The 18,960-nt window shown below is 51.5% G+C and overlaps 1 protein-coding gene across 3 annotated transcripts in view; it reads left to right on the forward strand.

Moving 5' to 3' along the window:
* DDR1 (discoidin domain receptor tyrosine kinase 1) overlaps positions 1–18,960 on the forward strand; it is a 305,588-nt gene that overhangs the window by 144,825 nt on the left and 141,803 nt on the right. For all 3 annotated transcript variants that reach the window (XM_085632879.1, XM_085632633.1, XM_085632714.1), the window contains exons 3-4: positions 528–630; positions 8,608–8,836. In XM_085632879.1, coding sequence (XP_085489005.1) covers positions 528–630; positions 8,608–8,836 — 332 coding nt within the window. The remainder of the gene's footprint in view (positions 1–527; positions 631–8,607; positions 8,837–18,960) is intronic.

Raw genomic sequence — 18,960 nt, forward strand, 5'->3', positions numbered from 1 at the left:
CTTTGAGGGAGCTGTGTGCTGTCAGTACTTCAATAGTACGGGTCCTGTTGAGGGTCTTTGAGGGAGCTGTGTGTTCTCAGTACAACAATAGTACGGGTGCCGGGGGAGGGTCTTTGAGGGAGTCGTGTGTTCTCAGTACTACAATAGGCGGGGTGCCGGGAGAGGGTCTTTGAGGGAGCTGTGTGCTGTCAGTACTTCAATAGTACGGGTCATGTTGAGGGTCTTTGAGGGAGCTGTGTGTTCTCAGTACTACAATAGTGCGGGTGCCGGGGAGGGTCTTTGAGGGAGCTGTGTGTTCTCAGGGTGCCTGGGAGGGTCTTTGAGAGAGCTGTGTGCTGTCAGTACTACAATAGTACATGTGCCGGGGGAGGGTCTTTGAGGGAGCTGTGTGTTCACAAGGTTCCCGGGAAGGTCTTTGAGGGAGCTGTGTGTTCTCAGTACTACAACAGTACGGGTGCCGGGGAGGGTCTTCGAGGGAGCTGTGTGACCTCTTCGAAGGGTCGTGACCTTTGACCTTGCCCCCACAGCTTCCTGCCGCTACGCCCTGGGTATGCAGGACCGGACCATCCCTGACGAGGACATCACAGCGTCCAGCGCCTGGTCGGACTCCACCGAGGCCAAGCACAGCAGGTGAGGGGGTGGATTTAGAGGGCAGAGTGGGGGCAGGTATGGGGGGCCCAGGGTGGGGGTGGATATAGGGGGGCCAGAGTGGGGGCAGGTATGGGGGCCCAGGGTAAGGGCAGGTATGGGGTCCCAGGGTGGGGGCGGGTATAGGGGGGCCTTAGGTGCAGGCGGGCACCGTGGGCCCTGGGGACGAAGGCAACACGTTCTGTCAACGGAGGTGAGGTGCCCACTGATGGCAGGACACCAGCGTTAAATGCCCCTGCCACATCTAAGGTTTTCAGAGCGACCCCTGCAGATCTCACCTATGGCAGAGGCCGAGTCTGGCGCCCCCTGCTCGCAGGAGCTCAGCATGACATGTGTGTCCCATGTTAAAGGTGGTGACTGGGTACCCCCTTCTGGCAGAACAGCAACATGACCTGTGTCTCCCATGTTAAAGGTGGTGTCTGGATTCCCCCTGGTGGCAGGACAGCAGCATGACATGTGTCTCCCATGTTAAAGGTTGTGTCTGGATTCCCCCTGGTGGCATGAGAGCAGCATAACATGTGTCTCCCATGTTACAGGTGGTGTCTGGATTCCCCCTGGTGGCATGAGAGCAGCATGACATGTGTCTCCCATGTTAAAGGTGGTGTCTGGATTCCCCCTGGTGGCATGCGAGCAGCATGACATGTGTCTCCCATGTTAAAGGTGGTGCATGGGTGCCTCATAGTGGCAGAGAGCAGCATGACGTGTCTCCCATGTTAAAGGTGGTGCCTGGATTCCCCCTGGTGGCATGAGAGCAGCATGCCGTGTGTCCCATGTTAAAGATGGTGTCTGGATTCCCCCTGGTGGCAGGATAGCAGCATGACATGTGTCTCCCATGTTAAAGGTGGTGTCTGGGCCCCCCTGTTGGTAGGAGAGCAGCATGACATGTGTCTCCCATGTTAAAGGTGGTGTCTGGATTCCCCCTGGTGGCATGAAAGCAGCATGACAGGTGTGTCCCATTTTGAAGGTGGTGTCTAGATTCCCCCTGGTGGCATGAGAGCAGCATGACATGTGTCTCCCATGTTAAAGGTGGTGACTGAGTGCCCCCTTCTGGCAGGACAGCAGCATGACATGTGTCTCCCATGTTAACGGTGGTGTCTGGATTCCCCCGGTGGCAGGATAGCAGCATGACATGTATCTCCCATGTTAAAGGTGGTGTCTGGATTCTCCCCGGTGGCAGGACAGCAGCATGACATGTATCTCCAATGTTAAAGGTGGTGTCTGGTTTCCCCCTGGTGGCATAAGGGCAGCATGACATGTGTCTCCCATGTAAAAGGTTGTGTCTGGACTCCCCCTGGTGGCATGAGAGCAGCATGACATGTGTCTTTCATGTTAAAGGTGGTGTCTGGATTCCCCCTGGTGGCATGAGAGCAGCATGACATGTGCCTCCCATGTTAAAGGTGTTGTCTGGATTCCCCTTGGTGGCATGAGAGCAGCATGACATGTGTCTCCCATGTTAACGGTCATGTCTGGATTCCCCTCGGTGGCAGGACAGCAGCATGACCTGTGTATCCCATGTTAAGGTGGTGTCTGGATTCCCCCTGGTGGCAGGACAGCAGCATGACATGTATCTCCCATGTTAAAGGTGGTGTCTGGATTTCCCCTGGTGGCATGAGAGCAGCATGACATGTGTGTCCCATGTTAAAGGTGGAGTCTGGATTCCCCCGGCGGCATGAGAGCAGAATGACATGTCTCCCATGTTAAAGGTGGTGCCTGGATTCCCCCTGGTGGCATGAGAGCAGCATGCCGTGTGTCCCATGTTTAAGGTGGTGTCTGGATTCCCCCTGGTGGCAGGACAGCAGCATGACATGTATCTACCATGTTAAAGGTGGTGTCTAGATTCCCCCTGGTGGCATGAGAGCAGCATGGTATGTGTCTCCCATGTTAAAGGTAGTGTCTGTACTCCCCCTGGTGGCATGAGAGCAGCATGACATGTGTCTCCCATGTTAAAGATGGTGTCTGGATTCATCCTGATTGCATGAGAGCAGCATGACATGTGTCTCCCATGTTTAAGGTGGTGTCTGTGTGCCCCCTGGTGGTAGGACAGCAGCATGACATGTCTTTCCCATGTTAAAGGTGGTGTCTGGATTCCCCTTGGTGGCATGAGAGCAGCATGATATGCGTCTCCCATGTTAACGGTGGTGTCTGGATTCCCCCTGGTGGCCTGAGAGCAGCATGCCATGTCTTTCCCATGTTAAAGGTGGTGCCTGGGTGCCCCCTGGTGGTAGGACAGCAGCATGACATGTGCCTCCCATGTTAAAGATGGCGTCTGAATTCCCCCAGGTGGCATGAGAGCAGCATGGCATGTGTCTCCCATGTTAAAGGTGGTGTCTGGATTCCCCCTTGTGGCATGAGAGCAGCATGACATGTCTTTCCCATGTTAAAGGTGGTGTCTGGATTCCCCCTAGTGACATGAGATCAGCATGACATGTGTCTCCCATGTTTAAGGTGGTGTCTGTGTGCCCCCTGTTGGTAGGACAGCAGCATGACATGTGTCTCCCATGTTAAAGGTGGTGTCTGGATTCCCCCTGATGGCAGGAGAGCAGCATGACTCGTGTCTCTCATGTTAAAGGTGGTGTCTGGAGTCCCCTAGTGGCATGAGAGCAGCATGACATGTGTCTCCCATGTTAAAGGTGGTGTCTGGATTCATCCTGATGGCATGAGAGAAGCATGACATGTGCCTCCCATGTTTAAGGTGGTGTCTGTGTGCCCCCTGGTGGTAGGACAGCAGCATGACATGTCTTTCCCATGTTAAAGGTGGTGTCTGGGTGCCCCCTGGTGGTAGGATAGCAGCATGACATGTGCCTCCCATGTTAAAGGTGGTGTCTGGATTCCCCCTGGTGGCATGAGAGCAGCATGACAAGTGTCTCCCATGTTAAAGGTGGTGTCTGGATTCCCCTTGGTGGCAGGACAGCAGCATGACATGTGTCTCCCATGTTAAAGGTGGTGTCTGGGTGCCCCCTGGTGGCATGAGAGCAGCATGACATGTGTCTCCCATGTTAAAGGTGGTGTCTGGATTCCCCCTGGTGGCATGCGAGCAGCATGACATGTGTCTCCCATGTTAAAGGTGGTGCATGGGTGCCTCATAGTGGCAGAGAGCAGCATGACGTGTGTCTCTCATGTTAAAGGTGGTGTCTGGAGTCCCCTAGTGGCATGAGAGCAGCATGACATGTGTCTCCCATGTTAAAGGTGGTGTCTGGAATCATCCTGATGGCATGAGAGAAGCATGACATGTGTCTCCCATGTTAAAGGTGGTGCATGGGTGCCTCATAGTGGCAGAGAGCAGCATGACGTGTCTCCCATGTTAAAGGTGGTGCCTGGATTCCCCCTGGTGGCATGAGAGCAGCATGCCGTGTGTCCCATGTTAAAGGTGGTGTCTGGATTCCCCCTGGTGGCAGGATAGCAGCATGACATGTGTCTCTCATGTTAAAGGTGGTGTCTGGAGTCACCTAGTGGCATGAGAGCAGCATGACATGTGTCTCCCATGTTAAAGGTGGTGTCTGGATTCATCCTGATGGCATGAGAGAAGCATGACATGTGCCTCCCATGTTTAAGGTGGTGTCTGTGTGCCCCCTGGTGGTAGGACAGCAGCATGACATGTCTTTCCCATGTTAAAGATGGTGTCTGGGTGCCCCCTGGTGGTAGGATAGCAGCATGACATGTGCCTCCCATGTTAAAGGTGGTGTCTGGATTCCCCCTGGTGGCATGAGAGCAGCATGATATGTGTCTCCCATGTTAACTGTGGTGTCTGGGTGCCCCATGGTGGCAGGACAGCAGCATGACAAGTATCTCCCATGTTAAAGGTGGTGTCTGGATTCCCCTTGGTGGCAGGACAGCAGCATGACATGTGCCTCCCATGTTAAAGGTGGTGTCTGGATTCCCCCTGGTGGCATGAGAGCAGCATGACATGTGTCTCCCATGTTAAAGGTGGTGTCTGGATTCCCCCTGGTGGCATGCGAGCAGCATGACATGTGTCTCCCATGTTAAAGGTGGTGCATGGGTGCCTCATAGTGGCAGAGAGCAGCATGACATGTCTCCCATGTTAAAGGTGGTGCCTGGATTCCCCCTGGTGGCATGAGAGCAGCATGCCGTGTGTCCCATGTTTAAGGTGGTGTCTGGATTCCCCCTGGTGGCAGGATAGCAGCATGACATGTGTCTCCCATGTTAAAGGTGGTGTCTGGGTCCCCCTGTTGGTAGGAGAGCAGCATGACATGTGTCTCCCATGTTAAAGGTGGTGTCTGGATTCCCCTGGTGGCATGAAAGCAGCATGACAGGTGTCTCCCGTGTTAACTGTGGTGTCTGGGTGCCCCCTGGTGGCAGGACAGCAGCATGACGAGTGTCTCCCATGTTAAAGGTGGTGTCTGGATTCCCCTTGGTGGCAGGATAGCAGCATGACATGTGTCTCCCATGTTAAAGGTGGTGTCTGGATTCTCCCCGGTGGCAGGACAGCAGCATTACATGTATCTCCAATGTTAAAGGTGGTGTCTGGTTTCCCCCTGGTGGCATAAGGGCAGCATGACATGTGTCTCCCATGTAAAAGGTGGTGTCTGGACTCCCCCTGGTGGCATGAGAGCAGCATGCCATGTGTCTTTCATGGTAAAGGTGGTGTCTGGATTCCCCCTGGTGGCATGAGAGCAGCATGACATGTGTCTCCCATGTTAAAGGTGTTGTCTGGATTCCCCCTGGTGGCATGAGAGCAGCATGACATGTGTCTCCCATGTTAACGGTGATGTCTGGATTCCCCTCGGTGGCAGGACAGCAGCATGACCTGTGTATCCCATGTTAAAGGTGGTGTCTGGATTCCCCCTGGTGGCAGGACAGCAGCATGACATGTATCTCCCATGTTAAAGGTGGTGTCTGGATTTCCCCTAGTGGCATGAGAGCAGCATGACATGTGTGTCCCATGTTAAAGGTGGTGTCTGGATTCCCCCTGGTGGCATGAGAGCAGAATGACATGTTTCTCTCCTGTTAAACGTGGTGTCAGGACTCCCCCTGGTGGCATGAGAGCAGCATGACATGTGTCTCCTATGTTAAAGGTTGTGCCTGCGTGCCCCCTGGTGACAGGACAGCAGCATGACATGTATCTGCCATGTTAAAGGTGGTGTCTAGATTCCCCCTGGTGGCATGAGAGCAGCTTGATATGTGTCTCCCATGTTAAAGGTAGTGTCTGTACTCCCCCTGGTGGCATGAGAGCAGCATGACATGTGTCTCCCATGTTAAAGATGGTGTCTGGATTCATCCTGATTGCATGAGAGCAGCATGACATGTGTCTCCCATGTTTAAGGTGGTGTCTGTGTGCCCCCTGGTGGTAGGACAGCAGCATGACATGTCTTTCCCATGTTAAAGGTGGTGTCTGGATTCCCCTTGGTGGCATGAGAGCAGCATGATATGCGTCTCCCATGTTAACGATGGTGTCTGGATTCCCCCTGGTGGCATGAGAGCAGCATGTCGTGTGTCCCATGTTAAAGGTGGTGTCTGGATTCCCCCTGGTGGCAGGACAGCAGCATGACATGTGTCTCCCATGTTAAAGATGGTGTCTGGAATCCCCCTGGTGGCAGGACAGCAGCATGACATGTCTTTCCCATGTTTAAGGTGGTGCCTGGGTGCCCCCTGGTGGCAGGACAGCAGCATGACATGTCTTTCCCATGTTAAAGGTGGTGCCTGGGTGCCCCCTGGTGGTAGGACAGCAGCATGACATGTGCCTCCCATGTTAAAGATGGCGTCTGAATTCCCCCAGGTGGCATGAGAGCAGCATGGCATGTGTCTCCCATGTTAAAGGTGGTGTCTGGATTCCCCCTTGTGGCATGAGAGCAGCATGACATGTCTTTCCCATGTTAAAGGTGGTGTCTGGATTCCCCCTAGTGACATGAGATCAGCATGACATGTGTCTCCCATGTTAAAGGTGGTGTCTGGATTCCCTCTGGTGGCTTGAGAGCAGCATGACATGTGTCTCCCATGTTAAAGGTGGTGTCTGGATTCCCCCTGGTGGCAGGAGAGCAGCATGACTCGTGTCTCTCATGTTAAAGGTGGTGTCTAGAGTCCCCTAGTGGCATGAGAGCAGCATGACATGTGTCTCCCTTGTTAACGGTGGCGTCTGGATTCATCCTGATGGCATGAGAGAAGCAGGACATGTGCCTCCCATGTTTAAGGTGGTGCCTGGGTGCCCCTGGTGGTAGGACAGCAGCATGACATGTCTTTCCCATGTTAAAGGTGGTGTCTGGATTCCCCTTGGTGGCATGAGGGCAGCATGATATGCGTCTCCCATGTTAACGGTGGTGTCTGGATTCCCCCTGGTGGCAGGATAGCAGCATGACATGTGTCTCCCATGTTAAAGGTGGTGTCTGGGTGCCCCCTGGTGGTAGGATAGCAGCATGACATGTGCCTCCCATGTTAAAGGTGGTGTCTGGATTCCCCCTGGTGGCATGAGAGCAGCATGATATGTGTCTCCCATGTTAACTGTGGTGTCTGGGTGCCCCCTGGTGGCAGGACAGCAGCATGACAAGTGTCTCCCATGTTAAAGGTGGTGTCTGGATTCCCCTTGGTGGCAGGACAGCAGCATGACATGTGTCTCCCATGTTAAAGGTGGTGTCTGGGTGCCCCCTGGTGGCAGGACAGCAGCATGACAGTGTCTCCCATGTTAAAAGTGGTGTCTGGGTGCCCCCTGGTGGCAGGACAGCAGCATGACATGTCTCCCATGTTAAAAGTGGTGTCTGGATTCCCTCTGGTGGCATGAGAGCAGCATGACATGTGTCTCCCATCCTAAAGGTGGTGTCTGGATTCTCCCTGGTGGTGGTGTCTGGATTCCCCCTGATTGCAGGAGAGCAGCATGATATGTGTCTCCCATGTTAAAGGTGGTGTCTGGGTGCCCCCTGGTGGCAGGACAGCAGCATGACATGTGTCTCCCATATTAAAGGTGGTGTCTGGAGTCCCCCTGGCGGCAGGACAGCAGCATGGCATGTGTCTCCCATGTTAAAGGTGGTGTCTGGATTCCCCCTGGTGGCATGAGAGCAGCATGATATGTGTCTCCCATGTTAAAGGTGGTGTCTGGGTGCCCCCTGGTGGCAGGACAGCAGCATGGCATGCGTCTCCCATGTTAAAGGTGGTGCCTTGCTGCACAGTCGTGGCAGGAGTGAAGCGTAGCGTAGGTGGTTTCTGCCCCCCCCCCCCCCCAATGGCTGGAGAGCAGCATGGCATGTCCCTCCCTTATCTAAGGTTGTGTCTGGTGCCCCCTGCTGGCTACAGTTGCATGACATACCTTACCCATATGTAAGATTGTGACTGGGTAACCCTAGGTGGCAGGACAACTACATGAGATGTATTTCCCATATCTAAGGTAGTGTCTGGGTGTCCCCTGGTGGCTGGACAGCAGCATGGCATGTCTTTTCCATATCTAAGGTTGTGTTGGGTGCCCCCTGGTGGCTGGACAGCAGCATGACATGTCGTTTCCATATCTAAGGTTGTTTCAGGGTGACCCCTGCAGTACTCTCCTATGTTCTAGGCAGTGTCTGGTGCCCCTGCTGGCTGTACAGTTGCATGACGTCTTTCCCATATCAAAGACTGTGTCAGAGTGACCCCCGTTGGCAGAAGAGTGGTATGGCTTGTCAGTCACTCTTTTGAGCAGGTGCCCCGGCGCCCCCTGGTGGAGGCAAAGTGGTGCTTCCTGTCTCTCTGCATTAGACCCTCTTGATTCACAGGCAGCCTGGCAGGGGTGTGCCCTCAGGTGACAGGTAGAGCCCTGAGGCAGGCAGAGCTGACATCTGTCCAAGCCCGGGTGACCCAGATGTTGGCTATTTTTGTTTACTTATCTCTTATGGTTGGGTGTTTGTGTAACCAAAGCACATCTCCTTGAAGCCCCAGCAGTGCCACCCTCACCCTTTGCCCCTCTCACCCTCCTTCCCTCTCACCCTTCGCCACCCTCACCCTTCGCCACCCTCACTTTTTTCCCCTCTCTCCCTCTCCCAGGCTGGACACCAGTGAAGGCGACGGGGCCTGGTGCCCCTCAGGACCCGTCTTTCCCAACAACGAGGAGTTCCTGCAGGTGGACCTGAGGGGGCTTTACTTCATCACCCTGGTGGGCACCCAGGGGCGGCACGGCAACGGGCACGGGAACGAGTTTGCCCGCTTCTACAAGCTGCAGTACAGCCGGGATGGGCACAAGTGGATGTGCTGGAAGGACCGCTGGGGCAACGAGGTGAGGGCTGAAGGAGCGAGGTGAGGTGTGAGGGAATGAGATGAGGGCTGAGGGAGCGAGGTTAGGTGTGAGGGAATGAGATGAAGGCTGAGGTGAGGTGTGAGGGAATGAGATGAGGGCCCGCGTGAGGGTACAATGTCAGGGCTGAGGGAACAAGGTCAGGGCTGAGGGAGCGAGGTGAGGGCTGAGTGAGTGAGGTGAGGGCTGAGGGAGTGAGGTGAGTGCTGAGGGTCGAGGTGAGGTGAGGGCTGAGGGGGGGAGGTGAGGGCTGAGTGAGCGAGGTGAGGGCTGAGGGAGTGAGGTGAGTGCTGAGGGTCGAGGTGAGGTGAGGGCTGAGGGGGGAGGTGAGGGCTGAAGGGGGAGGTGAGGGCTGAGGGAGCGAGGTGAGGGCTGAGGGAGTGAGGTGAGGGCTGAGGGTCGAGGTGAGGGCTGAGGGTCGAGGTGAGGTGTGAGGGAATGAGATGATGGGACGCGTGAGGGAATAAGGTCAGGGCTGAGGGAGCGAGGTGAGGTTTGGGGCATCGAGGTGAGGGCTGAGGGGGGAGGTGTGGGCTGAGGGAGTGAGGTGAGGGCTGGGGCAACGAGGTGCGGGCTGAAGGAGCGAGGTGAGGGCTGAGGAGGAGGTGTGGGCTGAGGGAGTGAGGTGAGGTTTAAGGGGATGGCTGAGGGAGTGAGGTGAGGGCTGAGGGAGTGAGGTGAGGGCTGAGGGAGCGAGGTGAGGGCTGAGGAAGCGAGGTGAGGGCTGAGGAAGCGAGTTGAGGCTGAGGGAGTGAGGTGAGGGGACAAGGTGAGGGCTGAGGGAGCGAGGTGAGTGTTGAGGGGGGAGGTGAGGTGTGATGGAGCGAGGTGATTGCTGGGGCAACGAGGTGAGGGTTGAGGGAGTGAGGTGAGGCTGAGGGAGCGAGGTGAGGGCTGAGAGGACGAGGTGAGTGCTGTGGGAGCGAGGCGACGGCTGGGGCAACGAGGTGAGGGTTAAGGGAGTGAGGTGAGGCTGAGGGAGCAAGGTGAGGGCTGACGAGGTGAGGGCTGAGGGGACGAGGTGAGGGCTGAGGTAGCAATATGAGGGCTGAGGGAGCGAGGTGAGGGCTGAGGGATTGAGGTGAGGGCTGAGGGGACAAGGTTAGGGCTGAGGGAGCGAGGTGAGGACTGAGGGAGTGAGGTGAGGGCTGAGGGGACGAGGTGAGGGCTGAGGGGTGAGGAACTATTAGAAAAATATTTAAACTTACATTTCACAATAACTATTCCCACTCCAGTGAGTGAAACAGTAGGGAAAGTGTTGCATAGCGGAGAAGTAAAAATTACTATTCCCACTCCAGTCGGTGCAACAGTAGGGAAAGTGCTGGATAGCGGAGGGGTAAAAATTACTATCCCAACTTCAGTGAGTGCAACAGTAGGAAAAGTGCTGGAATGCGGAGGGGTAAAAATTACTATTCCCACTCCAGAGAGTGCAACAGTAGGGAAAGTGTTGGATAGCGTAGAGGTAAAAATTACTATTTCAACTCCAGTGAGTGCAACAGTAGGCAAAGTGTTGGATAGCGGAGGGGTAAAAATTACAATTTCCACTCCAGTGAGTGCAATATTAGGGAAAGTGTTGGATAGCGGAGAAACAACAAATACTATTCACACTCAAACAGTAAAAAAAACCAAATATATATAAAATTTTAAAAAATCTTATAAATAAATAAACAATATTTAAAAATAAAATATATTAAACATATAAAAAGAACACATATTATAGTATTAATTACACATAACAAACACCTACAAATATTATATAAAATAAAATAAAAAATATATTTATAAAAAAAATAATTCTTTTAAACCTGAAAATATTTACAAACTAGAAGACTTAATTAAAACATAAATGTATTAATTTTATTTCCTACCCTATAACACCACACTTCAACATTTTTAATTACATTTATTTCCATAGTTAACATAATTAATGATCAATTAAAAAATATTATCAATAACAAAACTAATAAACATGAATTGACTATGCACACATTACCATTATAATATTCACAACACACACCTGAATTAAACTATAAAACACCCAAACACAATTAAATGTTATTTGTAAATTATAAACCCTTACTATTAACAGCTAATAATGAAATAATTCAAATGTATTTAATACCCACCTTTTACCCCTTTAAAAGTAAAAACTCACAAAAAATAAACAATTAGCCAAAATAAATATCAAATATTTAACATTAATTAACTATATATTAATGAATTAAACACAAATTACTTCCCACATTTTACACCTATAAACACCACAACACACACCTAAAATTAATTACACAATGAATTACCAATTAATTAAATAAAATGAATTAACAAACAATTATTAATTCATAAATTAAAAATAAATTACTTTCCATCCTTTACATCTATAAACACCACAACACACACCTAACATTAAATACACAATTACCATAATTAATTACCAATTAAATAAATAAAATGAATTAACAAACAATTAGTAATTCATAAATTAAAAATAAATTACTTCCCACCCTTTACACCTATAAACACCACAACACACATGTAAAATTAATTGCACAATTACGATAAGTAAATAGCAATTAATTAATTACAATTAATTAACAAATTATTAATTAACTAATAATAAATTACTTTACACATTTAACACTATAATATCTCAATTAAACAAATATTAATAAATAAAAAATAATCAATAAATGTAATATAATTAAATTACTTCCCACCCTATTCCCCTATAAACCCACAACCCGCTACAGAACCAAAAATGCAAAATAAAAATAAAAATAATAACTACTAAAAATGTATATATTAAACATACAAATATTTCTTACACAGAAAAAATGCATCACATACTTATAAAATATATAATAAAACACATAACATTAATTTAAAAAAATGATATTTTTAACAACTATATTTTTGCAAACGATATTAAACACTTTGATATTTTTTACGTCGATATTTCTTACCTTAAGTCAATATTCTTGACCACGATATTGTGGCTGTCGATATTTCTGACCCACGATATTAAGACTCAATATTTGTGCAACTCGATATTTTTTACTCGATATTCTGTCTCTGCACCCTGAGACAGGTGACGGTTGAGGGGGGAGGTGTGGGCTGAGGGAGCGAGGTGAAGGCTGAGGGAGCGAGGTGAGGACTGAGGGGACAAGGTGAGGGTTGAGGGAGCAAGGTGAGGGCTTGAGGGGACAAGGTGAGGGCTTGAGGGGGGAGGTGAGGGCTGAGGGAACAAGGTGAGGGATGAGGGAGCGAGGTGAGGGGACAAGGTGAGGGCTGAGGTGCCAGGTGAGGGCTGAGGGAACACGGTGAGGGCTGAGGGAGCAAGGTGAGGGCTGAGGGAGCGAGGTGAGGTCTGAGGGGACGAGGTGAGGAGGTGAGGCCTGAGGAGCAAAGTCAGGGATGATGGGACAAGGTGAGGGTTGAGGGGGAGGTGAGGGCTGAGGGGACGAGGTGAGGGCTGAGGAAGCGAGGTGAGAGCTGAGGGTACAACGTGAGGGCTGAGGGGGAGGTGAGGGTTGAGGGGGGAGGTGTGGGCTGAGGGAAAGCGGTGAGGGCTGAGGGAGCGAGGTGAGGGCTGAGGGAGCGAGGTGAGGGCTGAGGGGACAAGGTGAGGGCTGATGGGATGAGGTGAGGGCTGAGGGAGCAAGGTGAGGGCTGAAGGGACGAGGTGAGGGATGAGGGAGCGAGGTGAGGGGACAAGGTGAGGGCTGAGGTGTGAGGTGAGGGCTGAGGGAACGCAGTGAGGGCTGAGGGAGTAAGGTGAGGGCTGAGGGAGCGAGGTGAGGTCTGAGGGGACGAGGTGAGGAGGTGAGGGCTGAGGAGCAAAGTCAGGGCTGATGGGACAAGGTGAGGGTTGAGGGGGAGGTGAGGGCTGAGGGGACGAGGTGAGGGCTGAGGGAGCGAGGTAAGGGCTGAGGGAGCGAGGTGAGGGCTGAGGGTACAAGGTGAGGGTTGAGGGGGGAGGTGAGGGATGAGGGAGCGAGGTGAAGGGTCAAGGTGAGGGCTGAGGGATGAGGGAGCGAGGTGAGGGGACAAGGTGAGGGCTGAGGTGCGAGGTAAGAGCTGAGGGTATGAGGTCAGAAATGGAAGAACGAGATGAGGGCCTGTAGTGCGGCAGTGTGGTGAGGATACTTGGTGAGGGCTGAGGGCCCTGCGCCCCCCACTTCAGATCCACCCGCACCCTCCCAACTATGACATCACCAGACAAGGGAGACGTCACTGCCTCACAGATTCAAAAACAGAGGACCCGCTGCTTACACAGGGGTACTGGGCAGGACAACTGTCCTCAGCAACAGGGGCCCCTGCTTACAGAGGGGTACTGGGGCAGGAAAACTATCCACAGAAACAGGGCTCCCCCTGCTTACACGGGGTACTGGGGCAGGAACATTATCCACAGAAAGAGGGCCACAAAAGAAAGAGGGTCTCCTTGCTTACACAGGGGTACAGGGCAAGAAAACTATCCACAGACACAGGACCCCCTGCTTACACAGGGGTACTGGGGCAGGAAAACTATCCTCAGAAAGAGGGGCCACCTGCTTACACTGGGGTACTGGGGCAGGAAAACTGTCCACAGAAACAGGGACCCCCCCCCCTGCTTACACGGGGTACTGGGGCAGGAAAATTATCCACAGAAAGAGGGGCCCCATGCTTACACGGGGTACAGGGGCAGGAAAACTATCCTCAGAAACAGGACCCCCCGCTTACACGGGGTACTGGGGCAGGAAAACTATGCACAGAAAGAAGGTCCCCTGCTTACACAGGGGTACTGGGGCAGGAAAACTATGCACAGAAAGAGGGTCCCCCTGCTTACACAGGGGTACTGGGGCAGGAAAACTATCCTCAGAAAGAGGGGCCCCCTGCTTACACTGGGGTACTGGGGCAGGAAAACTATCCTCAGAAAGAGGGGCCCCCTGCTTACACTGGGGTACTGGGGCAGGAAAACTGTCCACAGAAACAGGGCCCTCGTTCTGCATACACAGGGGTACTGGGGCAGGGAAACTATACTTAGAAACAGGGCCCCTCCCCCTACTTACACAGGGGTACTGGGGCAGGAAAACTATCCTCAGAAAGAGGGGCCCCTGCTTACACTGGGGAACTGGGGCAGGAAAACTATACTCAGAAATAGGGGCCCCTGCTTACACAGGGGTACAGGGCAGGACAACTATGCACAGAAAGAAGGTCCCCTTGCTTACACAGGGGTACTGGGGCAGGAAAACTATGCACAGAAATAGGGGCCCCTGCTTACACAGGGGTACTGGGGCAGGAAAACTATCCTCAGAAAGAGGGGCCCCCTGCTTACAGTGGTGTACTGGGGCAGGAAAACTGTCCACAGAAACAGGGCCCTCGTTCTGCATACACAGGGGTACTGGGGCAGGAAAGCTATCCTCAGAAACAGGGACCCCCTGCTTACACAGGGGTACTGGGGCAGGAAAACTATACTCAGAAACAGGGCCCCCCCCTACTTACACAGGGGTACTGGGGCAGGAAAACTACGCACAGAAACAGGGGCCCCCTGCTTACACAGGGTACAGGGGCAGGAAAACTATCCTCAGAAATAGGGGCCCCTGCTTACACTGGGGTACTGGGGCAGGAAAACTATCCTCAGAAAGAGGGCCCCCTGCTTACACTGGGGTACTGGGGCAGGAAAACTACGCACAGAAACAGGGGCCCCCTGCTTACACAGGGGTACTGGGGCAGGAAAACTATCCTCAAAAACAGGGGCCCCCTTGCTTTCATAGGGGTACTGGGGCAGGAAAACTATCCTCAGAAAGAGGGGCCCCCTGCTTACAGTGGGGTACTCGGGCAGGAAAACTGTCCACAGAAACTGGGCTCCCCTCTGCATACATAGGGGTACTGGGGCAGGAAAACTATACTCAGAAACAGGGGCCCCCTGCTTGCACGGGGGGACTGGGGAGGGAAAACTGTCCACAGAAAGAGGGGGCCCCTGCTTACACAGGGGTACTGGGGCAGGAAATCTATCCGCAGAAAGAGGGGCCCCCTGCTTACACGGGGTACTGGGGCAGGAAAAGTATCCACAGAAAGAAGGGCCCCCTGCTTACATAGGGGTACTGGGACAGGAAAACTATCCACAGAAAGAGGGGCCCCCTGCTTACACGGGGTACTGGGGCAGGAAAAGTATCCTCAGAAAGAAGGGCCCCTTGCTTACACAGGGTACAGGGGCATGAAAACTATCCACAGAAAGAGGGGCCCCTGCTTACACTGGGGTACTGGGGCAGGAAAACTATCCTCAGAAAGAAGGGCCTCCTGCTTACACAGGGGTACTGGGGCAGGAAAACTATCCTCAGAAACAGGGGGCCCCTGCTTACACAGGGTACTGGGGCAGGAAAATTATCCACAGAAAGAGGGGCTCCCTGCTTACACTGGGGTACTGGGGCAGGAAAACTATCCTCAGAAAGAAGGGCCCTCTGCTTACAGAGGGGTACTGGGGCAGGAAAACTATACTCAGAAACAGGGGCCCCCTGCTTACACAGGGGTACTGGGGCAGGAAAACTATACTCAGAAACAGGGGCTCCCTGCTTGCACGGGGGGACTGGGGAGGGAAAACTATCCTCAGAAAGAGGGGCTCCCTGCTTACACTGGGGTACTGGGGCAGGAAAACTATCCTCAGAAAGAAGGGCCCTCTGCTTACAGAGGGGTACTGGGGCAGGAAAACTATACTCAGAAACAGGGGCCCCCTGCTTACACAGGGGTACTGGGGCAGGAAAACTATACTCAGAAACAGGGGCCCCCTGCTTACACGGGGTACTGGGGCAGGAAAAGTATCCACAGAAAGAAGGGCCCCATGCTTACATAGGGGTACTGGGGCAGGAAAACTATCCACAGAAAGAGGGGCCCCCTTGCTTACACGGGGTACTGGGGCAGGAAAAGTATCCTCAGAAAAAAGGGCCCCCTGCTTACACAGGGTACAGGGGCAGGAAAACTATTGACAGAAAAAAGAGCCCCCTGCTTACACGGGCTACTGGGGCAGGAAAAATATCCACAGAAAATAGGGCCCCTGCTTACACAGGGGTACTGGGGCAGGAAAACTATGCACAGAAACAGGGCCCCGTCCACCTGTGGAACCTTCTGACACAAATACACGTGACCAAAGAATATACCCCAGGGGCACCAGAGTGTGCACCACTTTCATAGATTTCCTGTACCCAGCTCAAGTGGCAGACCCTGACCTGACCATAGAGTATGCCCCAGGGGCACCAGAGCGTCTACCACTCTCATAGATGAACTGTACCCAGCTCAGGGGCATACTCTGACCTGACCATAGAGTATACACCAGGGCAGAGAGCGTCCACAACACTCATAGATGAACCGTACCCAGCCCAGGTAGGAGACCCTCTCTGGCCATAGAGTATACCCCAGGGGCACCAGAGCGTCCACCACTCTCATAGATCTTCTGATCCCTTTTATATGGATCAGGCGGGGAACCAAAGTGATACTACCAAACATAAAGAAATCCATTCGTTCTTGGACTACCATCTCCCGGGATGAGTGGGAAAGCGACTTGGAATTTACCCGTCCTCATTTACACCTTAACCCCATAATGGCTAATGACATTTTTAATAACTGGCTTGAGGTTTCATTAGATAAAATTCTGCCTAAGAAAAGGATTCAGGTGAAACCAGATCCCAAGAAAAACCCATGGTACTCCCCAGAACTTAGAAAACTTAAACAGGAATGTAAAAGATGTGAAAGGAAATGGAGGAAAGATTATTCACTGAATGATGGGATTCTTTATAGAAATGCCATTAGAGTGTATAAAAGCGAGATTAAGTCTGCACAAAGTTCCTATTTTCAGGAAAAAATAACATCTGCGGCTAACTCTCCGAAGGAAATCTTTCGGATTGTAAAATCTCTGCTGACTCCTCCATCTCCCTGTTCCATCCGGGAGAATGCTCAATCCTGGTGTAACCAAATGGCAAATTTCTTTGCTGAAAAAATTCAAACTATTTATAAATCCTTCCCCATGCAGAAAGACACTGATTTGTCCAATCAATCTGAGGTAGAGACAGAACAACCTCTCCTGGTAGAAATTCCGCTGGTAAACGAACTGGAGATAGAGGGGATTCCTACCCATCTTAAATCTGGCTCCCCATCTGACCCTGCCCCTCCTACTGCTCTTCTTAAGATTAAAAAGACAATCTTATCAGCACGGGCTGGATTAATTAACGCGTCGTTCCAAACAGGGATTGTTCTTCCCTTATGGAAAAAGGCAATGGTTAGGGCTTTGTTGAAAAAGCCCAACCTAGATATGGAAGACTGGTCAAACTATCGTCCCATATCCTTACTCCCTGGTGTCTGTAAAATTGCCGAGAAATATGTTAATTCGATGTTGTCGAATTTTCTTGAAAATAATGCCCTGTTGCATTTCTCGCAGACTGGTTTTAGGGCAAAACATGGAACCGAGACTGCGCTATTGTCAGTAGTGGAAGAAACTAGGAAGATCCTAGATTGCGGAGGCTGCGCTGCAATTATTCTTCTAGATCTTAGCGCAGCCTTCGACACCGTGAACCACTCACTTTTAATTAAACGACTGCAAGACATCGGGATAAGAGGAACGGTAGTGAAATGGCTCAGTTCTTTTTTTGGAAGACAGAGTCTTCTCCGTATTCCTGGATGACTGTGTTTCTGATCCAGTACCGCTCTCATGCGGAGTACCTCAAGGCTCTGCATTAAGCCCTACGTTGTTCAACGTCTATCTGAGTTCACTGGCAAGTATTATCACCCCGTTTGGGGTGCATATTGTCACCTATGCAGATGACACTCCGCTAGTCGTTTCTTTGAACAATGATAACAACTCTGGAGGGGCACTTACGGTTTGCTTGGAGAGAGTGGCTAACTGGATGGAGGCATCCTACCTCAAGCTCAATGGGGCTAAAACAGAGGTTATGCTTCTTGGAAACGCTACATCCTTATCCGTTGAATCCTGGTGGCCAATCAGCCTGGGACCCTCGCCTATCCCAAAAAAAACCATAAAAAGCTTAGGTATCGTGCTTGACACCAAGCTTGATTTTAAGGAACAGGCTCGTAAGGTTGCAGGTACCTGTTATAGCCTTCTGCGAATGATCAGGAGGATTCTCCCTTTGCTCCCATTTATGGCTAGTAGAATATTGGTGCAGGCACTTATTTTGTCCAGGCTGGATTATTCAAATGCCATCTACTTGGGGGCCCCGTCATCCACCACTAAAGTTTTACAGATCGTACAAAACTGTGCAGCTCGACTTCTGTTAAACATCCCTAAACGTCTATCTGCTAGGCCGGCACTCTCCTCATTACACTGGCTCCCCATTCATGAGAGGATTAAATTCAAAGTTATGTGTATTATTCAAAAATCTTTGACTGGAAAAGGTCCTACTCTGATAGAGGACATGATACACCTTCATCTCCCTCAAAGAACACTGAGATCCTAGGGTAAATATTTGTTAACAGTTCCTAGAATAAAACGCACCAGATGTGGAGGTCGTAGGTTTTCCTACTGTGGTGCGAAGCTTTGGAACTCGGTCCCCATCCACATCCGTTCACAAAACAATCATTCCATTTTTCGCAAACAACTAAAAACACTACTTTTTCCCTGAAGATCTCGAGGAACTGAATGTCCACTAGCGCGGGGATGCCTTCTGGTAACCAGGCGCTTTATAAATGCTTTTCAATTCAATTCAATTCAATAGATGAACCGTACCCAGCCCAGGTAGGAGACCCTCTCTGACCATATAGTATACCCCAGGGGCACAGAGCGTCCACCACTCTCATAGATTACATGTACACAGCCCAGGTAGGAGACCCTCCCTGACCATAGAGTATACCACAGGGGCACCAGAGCGTCCACCACTCTCATAGATGAACCGTACACAGCCCAGGTAGGAGACCCTACCTGACCATAGAGTATAGTATACCCCAGGGGCACCAGAGCGTCCACCACTCTCATAGATGAACCGTACCCAGCCCAGGTAGGAGACCCTCTCTGACCATAGAGTATACACCAGGGGCACAGAGCGTCCACCACTCTCATAGATTACATGTACACAGCCCAGGTAGGAGACCCTCCCTGACCATAGAGTATACCCCAGGGGCACAGA

This window comes from Triturus cristatus, chromosome 1_1, assembly GCF_964204655.1.
Source record: "Triturus cristatus chromosome 1_1, aTriCri1.1, whole genome shotgun sequence".
Lineage (NCBI taxonomy): Eukaryota > Metazoa > Chordata > Amphibia > Caudata > Salamandridae > Triturus > Triturus cristatus.